The sequence below is a fragment of the Medicago sativa genome, chromosome 1 (genome assembly GCF_051527215.1).
Source record: "Medicago sativa cultivar Bolivia chromosome 1, Bolivia_mono, whole genome shotgun sequence".
Taxonomy (NCBI): Eukaryota; Viridiplantae; Streptophyta; class Magnoliopsida; order Fabales; family Fabaceae; genus Medicago; species Medicago sativa.
In genome coordinates, this window is record NC_140749.1 from 17,046,997 (window position 1) to 17,069,646 (window position 22,650).

At 35.6% G+C, this 22,650-nt stretch overlaps 1 protein-coding gene and 1 long non-coding RNA gene across 2 annotated transcripts; one reads left to right on the forward strand and one right to left on the reverse strand.

Moving 5' to 3' along the window:
* Positions 1–399: 399 nt before the first annotated feature.
* LOC146953174 (uncharacterized) lies at positions 400–1,834 on the reverse strand. The gene is made up of 3 exons (XM_085741074.1): positions 1,360–1,834; positions 615–748; positions 400–504 (listed from the first exon to the last, which is right to left on the reverse strand). Exons 1-3 carry the CDS (start codon positions 1,832–1,834, stop codon positions 400–402), a joined length of 714 nt encoding a protein of 237 aa, XP_085597200.1.
* Positions 1,835–18,058: 16,224 nt separating this feature from the next.
* On the forward strand, positions 18,059–18,726 carry LOC146953175 (uncharacterized). Its single transcript, XR_015008273.1, has 3 exons — positions 18,059–18,203; positions 18,359–18,438; positions 18,592–18,726. It is a non-coding gene; the product is annotated as an uncharacterized LOC146953175 (long non-coding RNA).
* Positions 18,727–22,650: the final 3,924 nt, after the last annotated feature.

Sequence of the window (22,650 nt, forward strand, 5' to 3'; positions counted from 1 at the left end):
AGGCAAAAATGAAACTTTTATATAAACATCAAAAGCATCACTACTTCCGCACAAGGCGTGCTAGAAGAAAGTGAGCAAAATACAACATAAGTTCAGTCACAACAGACAACAGTAACAATAAAGTACAGCTACCCTATGCCGAAGCAAAGAAGAGGGCAAGTCAGCCAACTATGAACCCCAAACGCAAAAACAGAATTGGCTGCCTTCATCCACCAATACGAATGAAGTTGAACCTTTTCTAACAATTGATGACTAGTTTTTTTGGTGTTGTTAAATTGTCTATTATTATGTTCAGACCACAACACCCACACACACAGCAGCCACAAAAGTTGCATAAAGGAGCGTCTTGACATTGCCCCACCTGTCAAGTATGTAAACTAAATAAAGTGATCAACAATATCAAACGGATCCACCCCACAAACCCCAATCCAAAGTCGGACAAGATGCCATAACTCTCCGAATATGGGACAGGAAACAAATAAATGTTGAGTAGTTTCCACTTCCCTACATCCAGAAACACACAGTTGCACATCATGAGCAAGCATACCACGAGCCAGAAAATTTGCCTTAGTTGGCAACCTATTTCGGAGAAGTCGCCAAGCTAAGATTGATACCTTCAATGGCACATGACGATTCCAAATCAACTCTACAGCCTCACTCACAGTGTTGCTACCATCAGCAGACATCATATCATAAACCGAACGGACTGTAAAGCTACCTGTATTATCAAGATGCCATCTCCACCTATCTGACATTGTGACATGCAAAGAAACATTAGAGAGCAACATCCAACACTCCCCCACTAACTCCTCCTCCTAATCCCACAATCTCCACCTCCAATGCCACGCGTCTCCACCATCCTCCAAACCCAACCCAACCATTTCCTCCACCGTACAATTTTTATTGACACTTAGATCATACAAGCGTCTAAACCGCACCGATAATGCTATACCTCCTACCCACAGATCAGTCCAAAAATAAGTGTCCCTCCCATTACCCACAATTCTGGACACACTATCACGAAACCATCCTCCACCAACACCCCCACCATGATCACGTAAACTGACAAGATCCCTCCACCAACCAGAACCCCGCCGCCCCCTTCCTTCAACAAGCCATCCTCCTCGCCATAACGGGCCAACAACACCTTATACCACCTCTCTATCAACTAACATCCTCCAACACCATTTACCTAAAAGGGCCAAATTAAACTCTCTCATCCTCTTAACCCACAAACCTCCTTCCTCTTTACGGACACAAATAGAATTCCAACTAATCCAAAAAGTTTACCTAGTATCCTCACCCCCCCCCCCCCCCCAAATTTTTTATTAAACAACGATTCAATAGAAGAGATTATACCTGACAGAGCTTTGAAGAAGGAAATAGCACAAACAGGTAGAGAAGATAGGACAGACTTAATGAGAATCAGACGACCACCAAAAGAAAAAAATCTACTCTTCCAACCAGACAGTCTCTTCGCAATACTATTAACAACAGGATCCCAAAATGACAATCTCCTAGCATCCCCTCCAACAGGAAGGCCCAGATACACAAAAGGCACCCTCCCCACCTTACAATTCAACACCGTAGCTGCGGCCCCCAACCAAGAGTCACTAATATTAATGCCAGACAACATGCTTTTATGAAAATTTACTTTTAAACCAGACACACTTTCAAATAGCACCAACACAGCTCGCAAAGCTCGAACATTCCCCCAACTCTTCTCCCCAATTAGTAACGTATCATCAACAAATTGCAAATGGGAGACAGTTAATCCCTCATTCGCACCAAATTTGTATCCTTGAAACAATTGTGAATCCACCACCGCCTTCATCAGAACATTTAGACCCGCCGCCGCCAAAAGAAATAAAAAAGGCGATAAGCGATCACCCTAACGTAAGTGTCATACCCCAATTTTTTACCTAAGGATCCTACATCCCCACTGACACCTGTCGCGTGACCCTGATTAGTCTCTGACTTTTTCAGTGAAAATCTCGGCAGAGGTATTTTAAAATACCTCATTTTTGATTCCGAGTCGGACCCTCGTCTCTCTATTTTTTTTAATTTTAAATTCCATCTTTTATGTAAATTTTTATTAATTAATTTTAACTTTTTTTTTTAATTTAGTCATTATCTCTTTTAACTCTTTTGTTTCCTTTTAGATAAATCCAATTTTTATTCTTTTTCATTTATTTATCTATTTATTAATTTAGTTTTTATTTCTTTTTTTCTTATTTTTAAGTGTTTAGTGTCAAAATAGGTCCAAGTTCTTTTTGTTTATTTTGTTCAAATCCAAAAATGTCTCAATCCAAGTGCAAGCTGTCAAGCGCTTATCTGCAGCCAAATATGTAACAAACACTGCTGTTCTCCTGCCCAAGCCACAGATTTCCCTGTTCGTCTTCAACAAACCCTAAACTAAGTCCTGATGCTATAAAAGGAACATTGAAACAACATACACGGGAGGCCGAAACTCAATCAAAAAAAACCTGCAAACCAACACACAATTTCGCAACAACTTTCAATACTTCAGATCATCACCTATCGAACCACACAGCCAAAGAAAATTTCAAACGCACAAATCAAAAACCTGCAAGCAACTAAGTTCTTAATACCACAACAGTGAACCACAAACTGATTCAAAATCAATTTCATCCTCATACCAATCATCAATCAAACCTTACACAAACTGTCACACACAAATCAAACCCCACCGTTACCAAGCCAAACACAACAACAATTCACGCACAATTCATCTCAACCGATCGACCAACACCCAAAACTTAACACAAAACCTTCACCCCACCTCATTCATGAAGGCAGTTGCGGCACCAGCAACTACACAAATCCATTAACAACACCAGCAAGCAGAATCGCAACAAACCTCCATCAATATTCCAAACCAGCCGCTTCAAATTCGAACACACTGCCGATTCAAACGACGACGGAGCCAAAGTCAACCGACGGACCCAGCGACACCACCGACGAGCCAAACCGACCAAAACGGTGTCCATAACTCGCAAATCCAGCGGCCAAAGTTCACAACGGTAATACCAAAGCCGGAATTGAAAACGAGAAAAGGTGAGTCTTCTTTTGTGTTTGTCTCTTTTTAGACCTAAGCTTCTTAGGATTTTTTTTTTTTAGTTTCGGATGGGATCTTTAGGTTTAGGAATAAGAAGAGCAGGGTAGGAAGAGAAGGATTCAACCAAAAAAAATAAATAAAAAAAAGGGGAATAAAAAGAAATCGGGAACGGGAAAGAAAGAACAAATATAGTGAGAGAAGGGATAGCAATCTAAGTTAGAGAGAGGGAGTGCAGGTTTTGTAATGAAGAGATAAGCATAACAAACCCTTATATATGTGCACACTACCTTGACCCAACTAGTCCACACTAACCCACTACCCATGCAGAACCGACCCAGTAGGCTTACCCATGCCCATTTCGGAATCTAGCAAGGCCCAGCTGCCTTTTCCTGTTGCTTTTTTTCACTACTCCCTGCACACACACACACACATGCTCTTCTGCACCCCCTTCTCTGCATTTTATTCATTTTTACTTACTTCTTCATGCATATTTAGTTCTATCTCGCATTTTTACGTATTACTTTCACATTCTAATTTTATTAGGTTAGGTCTATTACATTATTTTGTTTCTTTATCTTATTTATTTATTTCTTGTCATTTATTTATTTTTGTTAAGCATTTTAGATTATTAGAATGTAAATTTATCCTGCATATTTATTTCTTCGCATACTTTAGAATGTACATTTAGGCTTAATGTAAATTTATCATAGATATTTATTTCTTCGCATACTTTAGAATGTATATTTAGGCTCGATGTAAATATTATTATGCATATTTATTTTCTCGCAGACCATAGCATGTATCCTAGGTTTAATGTAATAGTTAGGTGCATGTGTGCGTGCGTGCGTGTATGCCTTTCTTTATGTTGCTAGATTAGGTAAAAGGTCCTTGTGGTGGTCCAACGCTGCCATAAGGTACCTACGCTTTACTTTTCTGCTCCGTTAGTTTAATTTTAGTCCAATTACTCAAAAACAACAAAAACATGCAAATAGTTCAAAAACACAAAAATATTTTCTAAATAAACCTTGATCCTAAATCAAGTGACCGTCTTTTTTTCATTTTATTTTCTTAATCAAACATTAATCAATCTAAATTCTACTTCAAGTCTCTTCTTTTCAATATTAAAAAATACAAACCAATTCCATTTTTGCCACTTGGCTTTTTTTTACTTTAAAACCTTTTTCAAAAAACTAATAAAAAACACTCAACCAATCAAACGTCAGTTTCTACCCCGAACTACGAGGTTTTGATCCCTCACGGGTACGTAGGCAGAGGACACTCGTCCTTCCAAATCAATTAAATGTAGATAAACTAGGTCTCCTTTCTTTTTTTCATTTTAAAATTCCATTTTTTTTTTCAAAACAAGCAAGTTATAGCACATTAATTAAATAAAACCAAGAGGTTCCCGTAGAGTACTACGGACATAAAGGGTGCTAACACCTTCCCTTTATGTAACTAACCCCCGAACCCTAAATCTTTTCAAAATGTGGGGTGTTTGAACTTTTTCCCCTTTTCTTAAAAATTAAATGTTCAGTCGTGAAATAATTTAGTGAGTCAATAAGCTAATCAAATAGCCTTGATCTCCGAAAAATGACGCGACAGAAATGGCGACTTCACTGGGGATACCCCCTAAGAGGGTTAAGCCTAACTTGGCTTTATTTAATCCTTTGTGCTATAACTGGCTTAAAAAGCAAAAAATAAAAGATGGCAATACATGTATATATGTTCTCCCTTCTTCTTCTTTCTTCCTTCTTTTAAACGTGAGTGGTGAGATAAGTCCTAACCCGGACTTGAGAGAAATTTAAGATAGGACGGTGGTATAATCATAGTGCCTTGCCAAGAGTGAATTTTGGTTTGTGACACATGTGATAATCCCACTCAACTGAGGGATCTTGGAAGTATACTATGTTGGCATGAGTATTCGTGTTTGGCATGTTATTTTCAAGTGACTGTCGAAAGTTGAGGACCTTTAGTTACCTTTAACCCCTCTTGGCCTTTTAGGACGTGGTGCGGTGGCTAATCATGAGTAATCTTGGTTTAGTTGACACGCGATACCACACTCAGACGAGACTTTCTTACGAACATTATTGGAACGGAAGTATTTCCGTAACCTGATAGTGTTCGGAAGTGGTTGATAACTCTGGGAATTTGGTAGAACCCGTGATACAGGTACATTTGAAAACCATAGTCCTTACCAATGGCGTTTTTACCCTTGATTCCATCATTATGGGCCTAACCTCACTGTGTTTTCACCGTTTGTGTAGCATAATCATGCATACATGCATTCATTCATAAAAAAACTTTTTTCTCATTAATATCAAAGGACTTAGATACGTTCTTGTAAACATCAGAGGTATGGACCGTATAAAGAGGGACACCAAGGAATACAATTTTAAAAGTCTTAAACTAGACCTTTGCTTTGTCGAGGACATTGTCTTTGGCATTGCTTTTGTTCCTAAGGGAACCGTTTTTTTTTCAAATTAGCAAATGAAACAATGTACCTTATGATGTTTACAATTACTTAGACAAGTTCTTCGATAAATAAAAAATTCATGTCTATTTTTGCATAAGCATTGCATGCATCATTTTGCATCCATAGTTTCAAGTCTGAGTCTCACGCTGTGTCTTTTCAATAAAAGGTCATTCGATCTTAGTCAAAAGTGGTCCGACTGTCCTCGTCCAAGGCCAACTCGCACCTACAGCACTCGTGCAAACAAAAAGAGAACGTATCAATTTGAGCAAGAGATCACAACACTCCAGGCTGGGTCAAAGAGACTGAGCACCCTGGTGATTTCACTGGTAGCTTCGCAGAATCAGCCGCAGCTCCAGCAAGGGACCGAATGCCAACAGCAGCCTCGACAACAGGCTCCAAAGATGCAGTTTGACCCAATCCCAATGGCATATGCGGAGCTGCTTCCCATATTGCTCATGAAGAACCTTGTCCGAACTAGAAAGCCTCCTCGGGTGCCTAACGAGTTGTCGGTTGGGTATCAAACTGACCTCTCATGTGCCTTTCATCAAGGAGCACCCGGCCATGACATCGAGCACTGTCTATCTTTGAAGATTGAAGTCCAGAATCTGATTGAAGCCAATATCTTGTCTTTCCAAGGTTGAATTCGGACGTACAAGTTGGTCCGCTGCCATTGAGACAATTGGAATGGATAGCTGCAATTGGGTCATTTTTGATGTTCCTCCTACTACTTATTTGTTCAAATAATGTTTGTTTGTTGCTTTTCGCTTTTCAAAAAAATCCTTTCATTCTGCCCGAGACGAAAGTGAACTTGTTTAGGGCTTTTGCTTCATTTATTTCTATCATTAATAAAGAGGTCGTTTTGATCCCGACTTTTGATTTTATTTTGTGCTTATTCTGGAAAAATGGTAATACAAAAAACCAAAAAAATAATCATTCTCAAATATCTGCATAATCATAACTTATATTTACTTGTCAAAATCAATAATCAAATCATGCATTAATAAACCCGTTGAACACATTAACCATGTACTCTCTTCCAACCGTGAGTTCCCTGTGTCCGAAGCTGAAGAAGGAGAATGAAGAGATTCTCGACGAGATCTCTCACATACTGGGGCATCTTAGCCATTGAAGCTGCAAACAAAATGTCAAGGAGCTTGTCCAAAAGATGACATTCAAATACAAAGACTGGCTCGGGGTTCTACCATTCGCTTTGCTCAGATATTGTACTTCAGTACACATCTCAACAGGGGCAACCCCCCCTCCTTCCCCAATATACAACATGGAGATTGTGCTTCCCGTGGAGGTCGAAGTCCCGTCAATAGGAATTCTGCTAAAGTCCAAGCTTGATCGAATTTAAACGCATGACGACCTTGTACAAATATATCAAAAGAAGTTTGAAACAAGCTTCTAACAAAAAGGTTCGTCCCCATGAATTTCAAGAAGGGAACTTTGTACTACTTTTCAACCAGACTCAGGGGCAAGTGGACGCCTAATTATGAAGACTTGTGTACAATGACTCTTACAACTACGGATGGCGACAAACACACACGTCCTATGAATGTCGGTGCAGTCAAGAAATACTTTGTCAAAAAAAAGGCTCGATAAGTCGCAAACCTGAAAAGGCGGCTTAGGCAAAAATGAGCGTCTCGGTGGACTGAAAATCCGAAAGGGCGGTCCAGGCAAAAATTAGAGACAAAAAAAAATGTTGATTATCCTGATAGATTGAAGACCCGAAAAGGGCAATCTATGCAAAAATTAAGGATCATGACAGAGTAACTGCATCCGGTCAGGCACAACCCACTTGGGGCATACCTGCTATCAAAGAACCTCGGATTCGAAGCATCTGTAGATTAAAGATTCGGAACTGGGGCATTCAAAGTTGTCAGGGAGTATAACGGTTATTATGTTCAATGTACCTTCCCATATATTTACCATTTTCCAAATTTTTCAAAGCTCCGTGGGGCCACGCCATTGGCAGACCACCACTCATTTCATCAAATTTGAGCCTGTGCCCATTTATTTGGAACTCTCACTTATTCTATTTGCAAAAATTTCTTCTATTTTTGATGGCAATACTTGAAGCAAAAATTTTCAAAATACAAAACTTTTTTTACATCTTTTGAAAAGTGTGAACAACAAACACACTCTATTTGAACTTGCGAGTAGTTGAAGCGTACATCAAACATCCGCCTTGAGAACGGTTACATTCCGGAAGAGAAACATGGCTAAGCAATGTGGAGAGACCTCTGCTTTGAGCAAGATGCTGCACAGTCCAAAAATACAAAAATATATATACAAAAATAAAAGCTCGCTAAGTTGAAAACCCGAAAGGGCAGCTTAGGCAATAGAGAGCGTCCCGGTGGACTGAAAACCCGAAAGGGCGGTCCAGGCAAAAATTAGGGGCATAAAAAAGGAATATACTCCCGGTGGACTGAAAACCCGAAAGGGCGGTCCAGGCAAAAGTTAGGGATTTTCAAAAACAAAAATATACAAAAAAAACATGACTGTTGAAGCATGCCAGGGGAAGAACACTCCGCTCCGGTTTACAAATGGCTACTTCTTCCAGGCCTTTGGTTTAACAATGGACTTTCTTTCCAGGGAGCATCAGTTGCTACCTTGTGCCAGGCTTCACTCCATCAAACGGCTTAATTTGTTCACAATAATTTCATCTCCAAGGAAGTTTGCCGAGTGTTTGTACTGCGATGTCAGTCCGCCTCCCATCTTACCTATCTTTGTCTCGTTTCATCAAGTCACCTGTCATATACAGTTTATACAGTCGTACAAGTTACATCCATACATTCATAAATCCATTTATACAATCATACATTCATACATTAATACTTTCACACATTCATACACTCATGCATACGCAACATATACATGGTATCATTCACACATGATTGCATTAGTCACCAAAATCTTGTTTCGGTCGTGTCTCTTCAACAAACCCTAAACTAAGTCCTGATGCTATAAAAGGAACATTGAAACAACATACACAGGAGGCCGAAACTCAATCAAAAAAAAAACCTGCAAACCAACACACAATTTCGCAACAACTTTCAATACTTCAGATCATCACCTATCGAACCACACAGCCAAAGAAAATTTCAAACGCACAAATCAAAAACCTGCAAGCAACAAAGTTCTTAATACCACAACAGTGAACCACAAACTGATTCAAAATCAATTTCATCCTCATACCAATCATCAATCAAACCTTACACAAACTTTCACACACAAATCAAACCCCACCGTTACCAAGCCAAACACAACAACAATTCACGCACAATTCATCTCAACCGATCGACCAACACCCACAACTTAACACAAAACCTTCACCCCACCTCATTCATGAAGGCAGTTGCGGCACCAGCAACTACACAAATCCATTAACAACACCAGCAAACAGAATCGCAACAAACCTCCATCAATATTCCGAACCAGCCGCTTCAAATTCGAACACAGACACTACTCAACATCGCACACAAACACGAACTCTGCCGATTCAAACGACGATGGAGCCAAAGTCAACCGACGGACCCAGCGACACCACCGACGAGCCAAACCGACCACAACGGTGTCCATAACTCGCAAATCCAGCGGCCAAAGTTCACAACGGTAATACCAAAGCCGGAATTGAAAACGAGAAAAGGTGAGTCTTCTTTTGTGTTTGTCTCTTTTTAGACCTAAGCTTCTTAGGTTTTTTTTTTTTTTTAGTTTCGGATGGGATCTTTAGGTTTAGGAATAAGAAGAGGAGGGTAGGAAGAGAAGGATTCAACCAAAAAAAATAAATAAAAAAAGGGGAATAAAAAGAAATCGGGAACGGGAAAGAAAGAACAAATATAGTGAGAGAAGGGATAGCAATCTAAGTTAGAGAGAGGGAGTGCAGGTTTTGTAATGAAGAGATAAGCATAACAAACCCTTATATATGTGCACACTACCTTGACCCAACTGGTCCACACTAACCCACTACCCATGCAGAACCGACCCAGTAGGCTTACCCATGCCCATTTCGGAATCTAGCAAGGCCCAGCTGCCTTTTCCTGTTGCTTTTTTTCACTACTCCCTGCACACACACACACATGCTCTTCTGCACCCCCTTCTCTGCATTTTATTCATTTTTACTTACTTCTTCATGCATATTTAGTTCTATCTCGCATTTTTACGTATTACTTTCACATTCTAATTTTATTAGGTCAGGTCTATTACATTATTTTGTTTCTTTATCTTATTTATTTATTTCTTGTCATTTATTTATTTTTGTTAAGCATTTTAGATTATTAGAATGTAAATTTATCCTGCATATTTATTTCTTCGCATACTTTAGAATGTACATTTAGGCTTAATGTAAATTTATCATAGATATTTATTTCTTCGCATACTTTAGAATGTATATTTAGGCTCGATGTAAATATTATTATGCATATTTATTTTCTCGCAGACCATAGCATGTATCCTAGGTTTAATGTAATAGTTAGGTGCATGTGTGCGTGCGTGCGTGTATGCCTTTCTTTATGTTGCTAGATTAGGTAAAAGGTCCTTGTGGTGGTCCAACGCTGCCATAAGGTACCTACGCTTTACTTTTCTGCTCCGTTAGTTTAATTTTAGTCCAATTATTCAAAAACAACAAAAACATGCAAATAGTTCAAAAACACAAAAATATTTTCTAAATAAACCTTGATCCTAAATCAAGTGACCGTCTTTTTTTCATTTTATTTTCTTAATCAAACATTAATCAATCTAAATTCTACTTCAAGTCTCTTCTTTTCAATATTAAAAAATACAAACCAATTCCATTTTTGCCACTTGGTTTTTTTTTACTTTAAAACCTTTTTCAAAAAACTAATAAAAAACACTCAACCAATCAAACGTCAGTTTCTACCCCGAACTACGAGGTTTTGATCCCTCACGGGTACGTAGGCAGAGGACACTCGTCCTTCCAAATCAATTAAATGTAGATAAACTAGGTCTCCTTTCTTTTTTTCATTTTAAAATTCCATTTTTTTTTCAAAACAAGCAAGTTATAGCACATTAATTAAATAAAACCAAGAGGTTCCCGTAGAGTACTACGGACATAAAGGGTGCTAACACCTTCCCTTTATGTAACTAACCCCCGAACCCTAAATCTTTTCAAAATGTGGGGTGTTTGAACTTTTTCCCCTTTTCTTAAAAATTAAATGTTCGGTCGTGAAATAATTTAGTGAGTCAATAAGCTAATCAAATAGCCTTGATCTCCGAAAAATGACGCGACAGTAAGCCTCGCTTCATGGAGAACTCCATCGTGGGGCTGCCATTAACAAGAGCGGAAGCGGAGGCTGTACCTATACATTCCTTGATCCATTTCCTCCAAAGAGTTGGAAACCCCATTCTGAACATGACTGTATCCAAGTAATTCCAATCAATCGAATCATATGCTTTTTCAAAATCCACTTTAAACAACAATAATTCTTTCTTCATTTTTCTAGCCTTATCCACCGCCTCATTAGCAATTAAGAGCCCATCCATAATCTGTCTACCCCGAATAAAAGCGGTCTGAGTCTCAGACACAACCTTACCAACCACTCTCTGCAGCCTGTTTGCAAGAAGTTTTGCCAGAATTTTGTACAAACTTCCTACCAGTGAAATTGGTCTGAAATCATTAAGCTTTTGCGGACTCTCCACTTTCGGAATTATAGCTATAAAGGTACTATTAATCCCCTTAGTTAGCTTGCCATTCCTATGAAAATCACCGATGAATCTCATGACATCTACACTAAGCTCCGACCAAAAATCCTTGATAAAGCCGAAATTGATACCATCGGGTCCCGAACTTTTGTAACTATCACAGTCCCAGACCGCTGCCTTCACCTCTTCAGTGGTAAAGGGCAGCACAAGACACACACTGTCCCCATAATCCAGGCGCTAAAACTCCAAGTTTTCTACACTAGGCCGCTCAGCCTCTGAAGCCGTATAATGTTCTGAAAAAAAATTAAACACCGCTTCACGCACCGGATTGACACCTTGGACAACTCCTCCGTCGAAAATTAAAGATGAAATAGTGTTACCATGACGCCTCCCCACCATAACTGAGTGAAAATACTTTGAATTAGCATCACCATCTGTTAACCATAATAACCGTGACTGTTGCCAACAGATACTTGTGTCCAACCGAGACAAGGAATGACTATCAAAAGATTTGCTACGAAGTTCCGACAGTTCATCCGTTGAAAGAATATCCTGCTCCTTTTTTTATCCAATTCAGCAACACGCTCCTTGAGAGTATTAATTCTGCCAGATGAATTACTAGTATGAGCTCGATGCCAGTCTTTTAAGGCCCTTTTTATCTGCTTCAACTTTTCTTGAACAACAAAGCCGCCCCACCCTTGAACTTCCAAAGATCTCCACTTTTCAATAACAAATTGTTTGTACCGGAACCTCGGACCAACACTTTAACATTCTAGACGGTTTCAAACCCCAATCATCTTCGTTCACGGACAAAAACAATGGACAATGATCAGATAAACCACTCAAATGAGCTACTTGCATACAATTAGGCCAAGCCAAACACCAGTCCTTCGATAAAAGAAATCTATCAAGGCGACTCATTGCTGAACCATCACCCTTGTACCACGTGAATTTTCTGCCACAAAGGGGAAGATCGACCAATAAGTTGTCGTCAATGAACCTATTAAATGGATCCACATCCAACACACTAGGCGCAACTCTCAGAGGCACCAATAAACATTCACATTTTTAAGTGGTATCCATGAACTATCTTGACCCCACCAATAAATTGCTCATTTTCATTAGTTGGTAGGTGAATATAACATATCATTGTCAAGACCGTAAAATATCATTAACCTTATCATTTAACTATTTAATTTTCAATTTCACAACTTCATCTTTAATTTGAAGTTATAGATAAGTTAATAAATGTTAAATTATAAGGATAATTTAAAGTATTAACAACCAAATGCCATAAAAAAAGCATTTGTAACGCACAGATGAATTTTTGTTAAAAAGTAGAGACTAAAGCGGGTGTAGTAGATTAAGATTTTGTCCCGTAAGTGTAGCTCAGTTGGTAGCTATCAAGGATATTATGTGCAGGGGCCGGGGTTCAAACCCCGGATTCCCCACTTCTCCACACATAATGTGTGTGGATCTAGCCACTAAACTACCAGACCAAAAAAAAAAAAAAAGATTAAGATTTTAAGTCCTCGTGAGGTTAGTTCAATTGATATGGACAATGCATAAAATATGCAAGGTCTGAGGTTCAAATCCCGGTCACCACAAAAAAAAATGATTAAGATTTTAAAAGATTATTTTGGTAAAAAAAGTATTTAAGATTTTAATAGACTTTGTAGGATTGTATTAATTTTGTTAGATTTTAAAAGATATTTTTTAAAAGACCTTTTACACTCAAGATTCATAACACAAAATTTAATGGATTTATAATAATACAGATTTCAATGGATTTATAACATTGATTACTTTTTTTTTTTTGTAAACTGGGTATCCTCCGAACGCAACTGCAGAGATTAATCCCTCAAACATAACACTGACCTTTACACTAAAGACTTTTAGGATTATTTTTTCTCTCTATAATTTGAATAAAGAAAAATAAAACAGGTGCAAAAATCGGTAAAATAAACAAGAAATCGGAATATAATACATGTCATACAAAATGACAAGAAATCATACCAAAAGAAGGGAAAAAATATCGGGTAAAAAAAAAGAAATCATAGCAAATATCTATAGATCTTTGAAGAATTTGACGGAGAAAAAGAAGAAGAAAAAAAATGGCATAGAACAGATGACGACGGCAAACAAGGGTTTGAAAGAGAATGACAAAATCTCAAGGGTTTTTGGGAGATTGTTTGATGAGAGCGGTCTTTATATTTTGGTTTAATTAAGTAAATGGTCCCTATAAGTATTCAGAATTTTGTTTCTAGTCCCTACAAAATAAAATCACACTTTTTAGTCCCTAAAATTTTTTCCACTCCCTATAAAGAATTTCCATCGACATTTTTAGTCTCTGTAAAAAATTTCCATCAACATTTTTGGTCCCTAAAATGCTCAAGGAAAATGTCACAGGGACAAAAAAATGTGATTTTATTTTGTAGGGACTAAAAGCAAAACTGTGAATATTTATAAGGACTACAAACTTAATTAACCCTTATATTTTTAAATAAAGTCTCACAAAATTCATTCCATCCAAAAATCCATCAAAATCCGTAGACTTTTGAATACCAAGAGACAATTTATAAGTCATCAGAAATCTCAATTGAATACCAACGGATTTCGTTACCCTGGAAAAAAAGTCATGATTGTCTTAATTGAATACCACATGATTTCCTTATATTTTATAAAAGTCTTGATTGAATACCACTGAACTTTATTATTATAAAAAAGTTTTTTAAAATCTCTTGAAATCATGATCCAATACACGTTTTGTGTATTTAAAGAGAGAAAAATGCATAACAGTGACCAATGCATAACAGTGGTATGACTTGGTTGGGAAAGAGGAGGGGGCTTCATTGTGCACAGACGAGAGATGGAAGGATGGTGAGATGGGTTGATCTTGTGCGGAAAGTGCGCCATAATTACTATGGACCAAATGTTGTAATAGTCTATGACACAAAAGTTTAATTTACTAAATTTTCCTCAGATATTCTACGGAAAAATTATGTTCACAATTATAGTTAGAAAATTGCTGTTGACACATTGCATAAGGCTGTGGCACACATGTAAAATACGTTTTTGCCCCCTCGGCAGTTAACTGCCGAATTATGAAACCGGCTGCAGTTAACTACCGAGGAAAACTTCGGCAGTTAACTGCCGAGGAATCCTCAAACCCTTTTTTTTTTTTTTTTTTTACAAAAACCATTAATTTTTTTTATTCTTTAAACCTAAATTTTCCTTAATTAAATTTAATTCTTTAATCCTTTTAAGGAATTAAACACAATTTTTTTTATGATTTCATTCATGTGATTTTGTTGCCATAAATGAAGAAATATGAGAGATGAATAATATTCGGTAGTTAATGGACCTAAAATGATAATTCAATAAAAAAATGCAACAACAAAAAACGTTACAAATGATAGAATAATTATATTTGTAATTATTAGTAATTAATTATAATATTTAAGATATTTTTTTGTTGTTCACAGATTATCATATTTCAGATATTATTCATCTCTCTTTCAAATAATTATATTTGTAATTATTCTATCAATAATACCTTTTTTTTTGTACAAATAAAACCACTTTTCTATTCTTCAAAAAAAAACATTTTTTTAATTAATAAAAGTGATTGAATATGTAGTAATTCTATGATCTCATATTTTTTTATTTATGGCAACAAAATCATATGAATGAAATCAACAACTTTATAAAAAGAATCGTGTATTTAATGGCAACAAAATTCATATTTCTTCATTTATGGCAACAAAATCACATGAATGAAATCATGAAAAGAATTATGTTTAATTCCTTAAAAGGATTAAAGAATTAAATTTAATTAAGGAAAATTTAAGTTTAAAGAATAAAAAGAATTAATGGTTTTTGTAAAAAAAAAAGGTTTGAGGATTCCTCGGCAGTTAACTGCCGAAGTTTTCAATTTTCCTCGGTAGTTAACTGCCGAAGTTTTCCTCGGTAGTTAACTGCAGCCGGTTTCATAATTCGGCAGTTAACTGCCGAGGGGGCAAAAACGTATTTTACATGTGTGCCACAGCCTTTTGCAATGTGTCAACAGCAATTTTCTTATAGTTATATACGGGTCATACCAAAAAAAAAAATGTATAGTTATACTGTTTTTTTGGATAAGGTCATTGAGAACTTCATCAACACTTTTTGGGGAGGTTATCAATTTTGTTGTGCTCTATTCTCTTTCAAGAGCTGCATCTAGCTATATTTGAGCTACGTTTTCTTGATTCATCTAAATATCAGTGTGGCCTCTTGCTTTAATCTGGTTTGAATAACATGGATCTTTTTCTCTACTTCTTTAACACTATTATGCACATTACCAAAATAATTTTTGTTCCAAGACTTTGAACTCCACCCTCTTTACAATATGTAGCTTTCTATTTAAGATATACACGTGACAACCTACTATTCTACCATTCCAAAAATTAGAGATCAACTTTTTTTATTCAACATGTTTAGTTGCAGAATGCAATCCCCTATGCCCCTAATCCCCAAAAATGGTGTTGAATTCACAAAAGAAACACCAGGGAATGTCTAATTGGGCTTGTTCATAATTGTCTCATTCTCAAATAATAGGTGGATGCATAGACAACAATTATGCCAAACGTTATTCCAACAATATTGCTCCAGCAACTTCATCTTCAACCATATTGGCCTAAGACTCATTAAGGAAAGTCATATCCTTTTGAAATCTCTCTAGAATACTGGAATTATGACTTATATCTTCAGATGAGATGATTTCCTCCCCTTCATTTAGCTGATTAGCATCTACGAACTCTAATTCCTCACAGCTTTCATAATCCATGCTATCTTCCAAACTTCTCTCATTTTGATTCATAGCTTCAACACTCTTCTCACATCTTTGAGATGCATGATATTCTTATGGTTTTCTTTGAGTTGTATTTATTGTCTTTTGTACCACTTATTCCTTCCTTATTTTGAGAATTCTTAGGGCTAGCAACATTAGTAGTACTAGTATCGACTATTGTTATGTTTCTGTCTTGAATATGACGAGTTTTGTACTAGGTCATCATTGGCTATCTCTTTCTCTTTGTTTATTTCATTTACTTCAACATTTTCTTTCTCAGTGTTGTTTCCATTACTAGTTTCTTTGGAGTTTGGTTCCTGTTACCATTTGTGTTTTCCCTTGTTAATGCCTACCATCAAAGTTTTTTTTTGGGTCTCGTTAACCGGTGCCTCTGGGGCACTAGTTAAGGAATCTAAAAGTAGAAAATTTGTCTTGGAAATATAAACTGTTACTTTTAATCAAGTAATTATTACACCACTTTTTAATAAAATCTTACTTGTTTTAACTGTTTAACCAATGCTCTGAAACACTCTTTAACATTCTCCAATAAAATAAAAAGACTTAGGGGAACATAAACCAAACCCTGGAGTACAAAAGGGAATATTAACAAAAACAAAAGTAGACAACATAATTCTTTGACGAAAAAGTTTAGTGTCTATGAAAAGATAGTATTAAATCCCACCAAGTTGTACATTTTGAAGTAACTTCAAAATAAGTCAAGTTATCCACACAAGTGTTCCATTCTCTGTAGTTTTAGTTGGAATGTGATTTTTATGTGGTGGTTTAGTTGAACTGTGTTGCCTTTTTCTGAGTGTTTTGCATTGGTCAGAGTCTGATGAGTTCAAATTCTTACACAAAGTCTGATAGTAGCAGATAAAGTCAAACGCAAAGACACAGAGAGAGAGAGATAGAGAGAGAGAGAGAGAGAGAGAGAGAGAGAGCAGACATATGCAATTATACTGGTTCCTCCTACAATCAAGGAGTAGTCTAGTTCCCTTGCACTTTCAAGGAATTTCCACTATAATCATAGTTGATTACAAATTGCTGAAGGACACAACCAAGAGACTTCCAATGCTTAAGCACACGAGCAAGATACTTTCAAATACTCAATCACAACTGAAAGAGACTTTTAAAAGATTACAAATAAAATATTTGTTCTTACACTTGATATATAATCAGAGGTGTAAACAATTCAGTACATAACAAACACTTAAACTTAGAATTTCTAAGATACAAACTTTGATAAAAAATCTTAAGTGTTCTATTCGCTTTTTGATTTGACAGAATAAGGGCACAATAAAATTAGCGGAGTCTTGTTATTGTTCTTCAAGTTTTCAGCTGAGAGAAGTTGAAGAGGTGCCAGCGCATTATGAGTCGTTGAGAAGCTTTAAATCAACGACATTGGGTCATTGTCTGATATGAATAATGCCGTTGATTAGACATTTTAAATTCCTTTGCTACAACTGGAATCATCCGTTCATTCTCTTTATCCTTGAAGATCTTTGTTTGTTTCTACACGTGTGAGAACGTGTCATAATTAAAAACTCAATAATCAAAATACAATATTTGACGGAGTACACGCAAGTTTCTAAGTAATGATACAATCAAAGCATGCCATGTGTAAGAACACGTCACAATAAAAAACTAGCCAATCTAAATACAATGTTTGGCAGAATACACACAAGTTTCTAAGTAATGATACAATCAAAACATGCCATGTGTAAGAACGTGGTTCAATTAAATACTCATTAATAAAAATACAATGGTTGGCGGAGAACACACAAGTTTCTAAGTAATAATACAATCAAAACATGCCACGTGAAAGAACGCGTCACAATTAAAAGTCTCACCAATAAAAATACAATCTCTGGCAAAATACACGTAAGTTTGTAAGTAACGATACAATCAAAACATGCCATGTGTACTCATGAGAGGTTTGTGTGCGGCTCAGTCATGATAAATAGACTTTTTCTATTATTGAATTTCATATCACGAGTCACAACGTTACATTCAACACTCCCTCTCCTTTATACACTATCATTTCAATCTATCTATAATCTATCTATAATATAATAAGAGACCGAACATTGCTCACATTCTCCTATTTTCATCTTATTCTCCGGCTCTCACCTATTTCCACTCACGTACTCTCTTTGTAGGTAAACTTTTATCTTTTCGATCTATTTTTTTTAATCTACATCTTCCTCTCCTTATTTCTTATCATTTTTTTCTTCAACACCATATCATAATTAAATATTATTTTGTTTGATTATTTATGGTTAATCAATTGATTGTTCTCCCTAACTCACAACAGAATCACATATGATTTCTTGCAAGTTATGATGATTAAGGGCATGCCAAGTTATGATGACGAAATATGGTAACTTAAATCAGGTATTCACAAATCTTGTTTCATTACTAAAGAGTGGTTTCCAGAGTAGTCATGTCACTAACTATGATAGGTTTAATACTACTTTAACACTAATAGGGTTTTTGTGTCTTGAAGTATTAATCTGGGAATTTAAATGGTCTTGGATTTCATTTTAGGTCTGCCAAGAAAACACAAGCCTTGGGAAAAGAAGAAAACAGACGAGTTGCGCTCACAAGGTGGTGACATGCCATGTTAATGTGATTTTTAGTTTTTTAATAACTTACTCCCGTCTTAAAATATGAAGGAGTATTTTAGCAAACATACTTCCACGTGTTTTTGACCAAAAAGCCAACTTCGCTACCATTCTTGCCGATTTTAATGAAAGAGTAGTTTTATAAGTTTCCTTTAATTAAAACAAAACCCCTTTCAATAACTCCTTTTCTAAACAAACAAAACACACTGTCACAAGTTATTTTCCAATGGTTGTTTCTCTCTACGCTTTGTCGTTCCATTCTCCCTCTCTCTCTCCAAATGCATGAAACACTAGTTGCTTCCCTTCTCTTGTCTTGCTATGCAACATGTTGATTTTCTGCTACAAGTTTTATGGATTCCTAATTTGCATGACTGATATTCATTAATACAAATTGGGTTTTTGATTGGTGTTTAATTTGGTTAGCTATGATTGATTCAATTAATATTCACTGATACAAAATCGGGTTCCTAATTGATACAGACATTTTTCATTTGCATATTAAATTTAATATATATATATATATTTTCTTGTAAATTGATACTAAATGATATGATAAGGTTATAGTTGTTGCACCAAAATTTTCGACGGACAGCAACTCGTGAATTTCAAGATCACCACTTCCAAAAGACATAGATTACTATTATCATTTAAAGCAACTCACATATTATGAACTAATGCTAACAATAAGAAATTTTAAACTTGTATGTCTTTTGGGGGATGCAGGGTTTAGTTCAGTGTTAAAAGATTGGATAAGTCGTAATGACAAGTCTCTTTAGAATTTTGATTAAAAATAAAATAAAATTTACAAACAATCATTTTATTTTTTAATCAAAATATTAAAGGAGACCAGTCATTACAACTTATCCAATCTTTATACACTGAACCAAATTCTCCCTTCCCAAAAAAGCATTAAGGTATAATTTTTTTTTTTTGCTACATATGTTCACAACATGTGAATTGCTTAGATGAGAATAGTAATCTGTCATTTGGAGTTGGTGATCTTGATATTACTGTGTTACTGTTTGTTGAAGATTTTTGGTGCAACAACAATAACCTTATCATCTACTGTCAATTTACAAGAAAAAATAAATGACATTAGATTTATATATGCAAATGAATTTTTTTTTGTATCAATTAGGAACCCAGTTTTTATCATTGAATATCGATTGGATAAATCATAGCTAATCAAATTTGACATCAATCAAAAACTCAATTTGTATTAGTGAATATTGGTGAAGCAAGCATGTAAATTAGGAACCTAAACAACTAGTAGCAGAAAATCAATAAGTAGCAGATCAAGAGAAGGGAAGAAATTGTTTCATGCAATTAGAGAGAGAAAAATAACGAATGGAACGACAAAGCGTAGCGAGAAATAAAATTGGAAAATAACCCACGACAATGCGTTTTGTTTTTTTAGTAGCTGGGTTTTTGGTCAAAAGCATGAGGAAATAGAATTGCTAAGTTACAGTTTCATATTTTTAAATGGAAGTAAGTTAGCGACCTTATATATATAGGGTGTGTTTCAAATGAGAATATATATATATATATATATATATATATATATATTTAAAAAATAAAATAAAATGAAAGGAGATTTTAAAATAAAAAATAACATGATAGGAGATTTTAAAATAAGAGATGAGAGTGTTAATGATCACTAATTAGATTAAGGGTCTGTTTGTTACGGATTAAAAAAAGATGATTTTTTCATTAAATATTTTAGAGATTATTTTTTAGAGATTTTATTTTAAAATAAAAAGTGATTTTTTTTTCTTAAAAATCTAGAACAAACTGACTCTTAACAACTTTTTAATGAAGCTATTTTAAGATTTTCTTTAGATTCTGTTTTTTTTTTCTTAAAATGTTGTAACAAATGCATGAAATACTCTTAAAAGTGATTATTTTATCTTAAAAAAGCTGTAACAAATGAGCTCCTGCAAAATGTATGATTTGGTTTTGAAAAATAATTGCTGAAAATTATTTATAAAATATGAGATTTGATTCAAATTATTATTTTCGAAAAATGGTTCACTTTGACCGGGGAAGAATTTTTCTCTATAATTAAAGTGTCGGGTAACATGTATGGATACGGGTATTGAAGTTGTTAACCATACGTACATAGGTTTAGGTACGAGTGATTTTTTAAACCGTGGGTATGGAAATGGGCATCGAAGTACCCTACAAATACCCTACTCTACCCTACCCATTGTCATCCAAGGAAGCCAGAATAAAAGACTTCCGAAATGCAGATAAATGCTATATTTCAAGATAAAAGTTCTAGGACTTTTCAAATGCGCGAATTATACAAAGTAAGCCACCAGTCATGAGAGCCTTCAACAATCTAATCTAATATTTGTATTGGTGTATAGTGGATGCCTTCTAGAAGCATCACCCAAAAAACTGCGATAAGGAACTACTTTTTGTGGCTAAATGCATCTAATGAAAATTTCCCAAGATATGTACCAACTCCACTATCACCTACTCCTCCAAAAGGCGAAGCATGAACTGCAAGCTGAACGAAGTGAAATTAATAGAAGAGTGCTTAGATTCCACATCAGTTCATAACTCTGAAGCACTGTCACAGACAAAGACACAAATTAGTACACTGAATATGATATTGACACTAGTAATTTATGAAAGGGTCCTCCTAACCGGTGCCGCCGAAACACTGATTAAGCATACCATAAAAGGGAATTGTTACCATAAAACGAAACTGTTTTTGACTTAATTATAAATTAATTACACAATTTCAATACATTAACTACAATATAATTTCCTTTTTCATATCCTTAACCAGTGTCAGTGGCGGAGCTAGAAAATATTCTGGGGGTGGGCCAAATTATTTTTTATCCATTCAAGTGACCAATTATTTCATGTGAAAATTTACCGCGTAAATGAGTTTTATTTTTGGATCAACCAAAACCTAAAATCGACATAAAATTGTATAAAATCTCGCAAAATAGACCTATAATTCAATTATTTAAATTTTTTGGGTGAGCCACTACACCACTTTACGGGAATTTAGATCAACCGAAACCTAAAACCGACACAAAATTGTATAAAATCTAGCAAAGTAGACCTATAATCGTTGATTTTTTAATTTTTGGGGGTGGGTCGTGGCCCACCTCAGCCCATGAAGGGCTCCGCCACTGACCAGTGCCCCGGGGCACGGTTAGCATTTCCCTTTATGAAAATAGAAGTCATTAATTGTAACTACATTAATTAGTGTCCTGTCAATGTCTAATAGTATACATGCCTTCGATCTAAATTGTTGGCGCTACATACTTCAAAATAATAAATAAGAGCATCTGTTGAGAAAAATCACATTTTTTTTATTTGAATACCAATAGCAATAGAAGCAGCTGTAAGGGTGAAAGAAGACATTTCATTTGAAAAAGATGGCTCTTCACTCTAGCAAATTACACTTTTAAAAAATTATTTTTGCATTCGGTTTTGTTAATCTTCTAAGAAAATATCATCTTTTGACCCTTTATGTTTACGGAAATAGGTTCTTTTAGCCCCTTATTTTCACAAAAAGCTATGGTTTTGGCCTCTTGTTTTGGGACACATGGCATCTTTTTAGCAGCTTTGCAATGTTTCGCAAAGTTAGGGAGCAAATTTATTATTTTTTTATTAGGGGTCAAAATCGCAAATTTTTAAAAGTTAAGGTGTCAAAATCAAATCTTTAGTAGATTACACGTAAGTTTTTTAGTAATGATACAATCATAACATGCCATTTGTAAGAACGCGTCATGATTAAAAACTGGCCAATCCAGCTTAAACGTTTGGCAGAATACACGCAAGTTTCAAAGTAATGATACAATCAAAACTTGCCATGTGTAAGAACGCGTCATGAGTAAAAACTCAGTACCAATCAAAATACAATGTTTGGCGGAAAACACGTAGTATCTAAGTAATGATACAATCAAAACATGCCATGTGTACTTGTGATAAATTTATGTGTGGTCGATAGTTATAAATA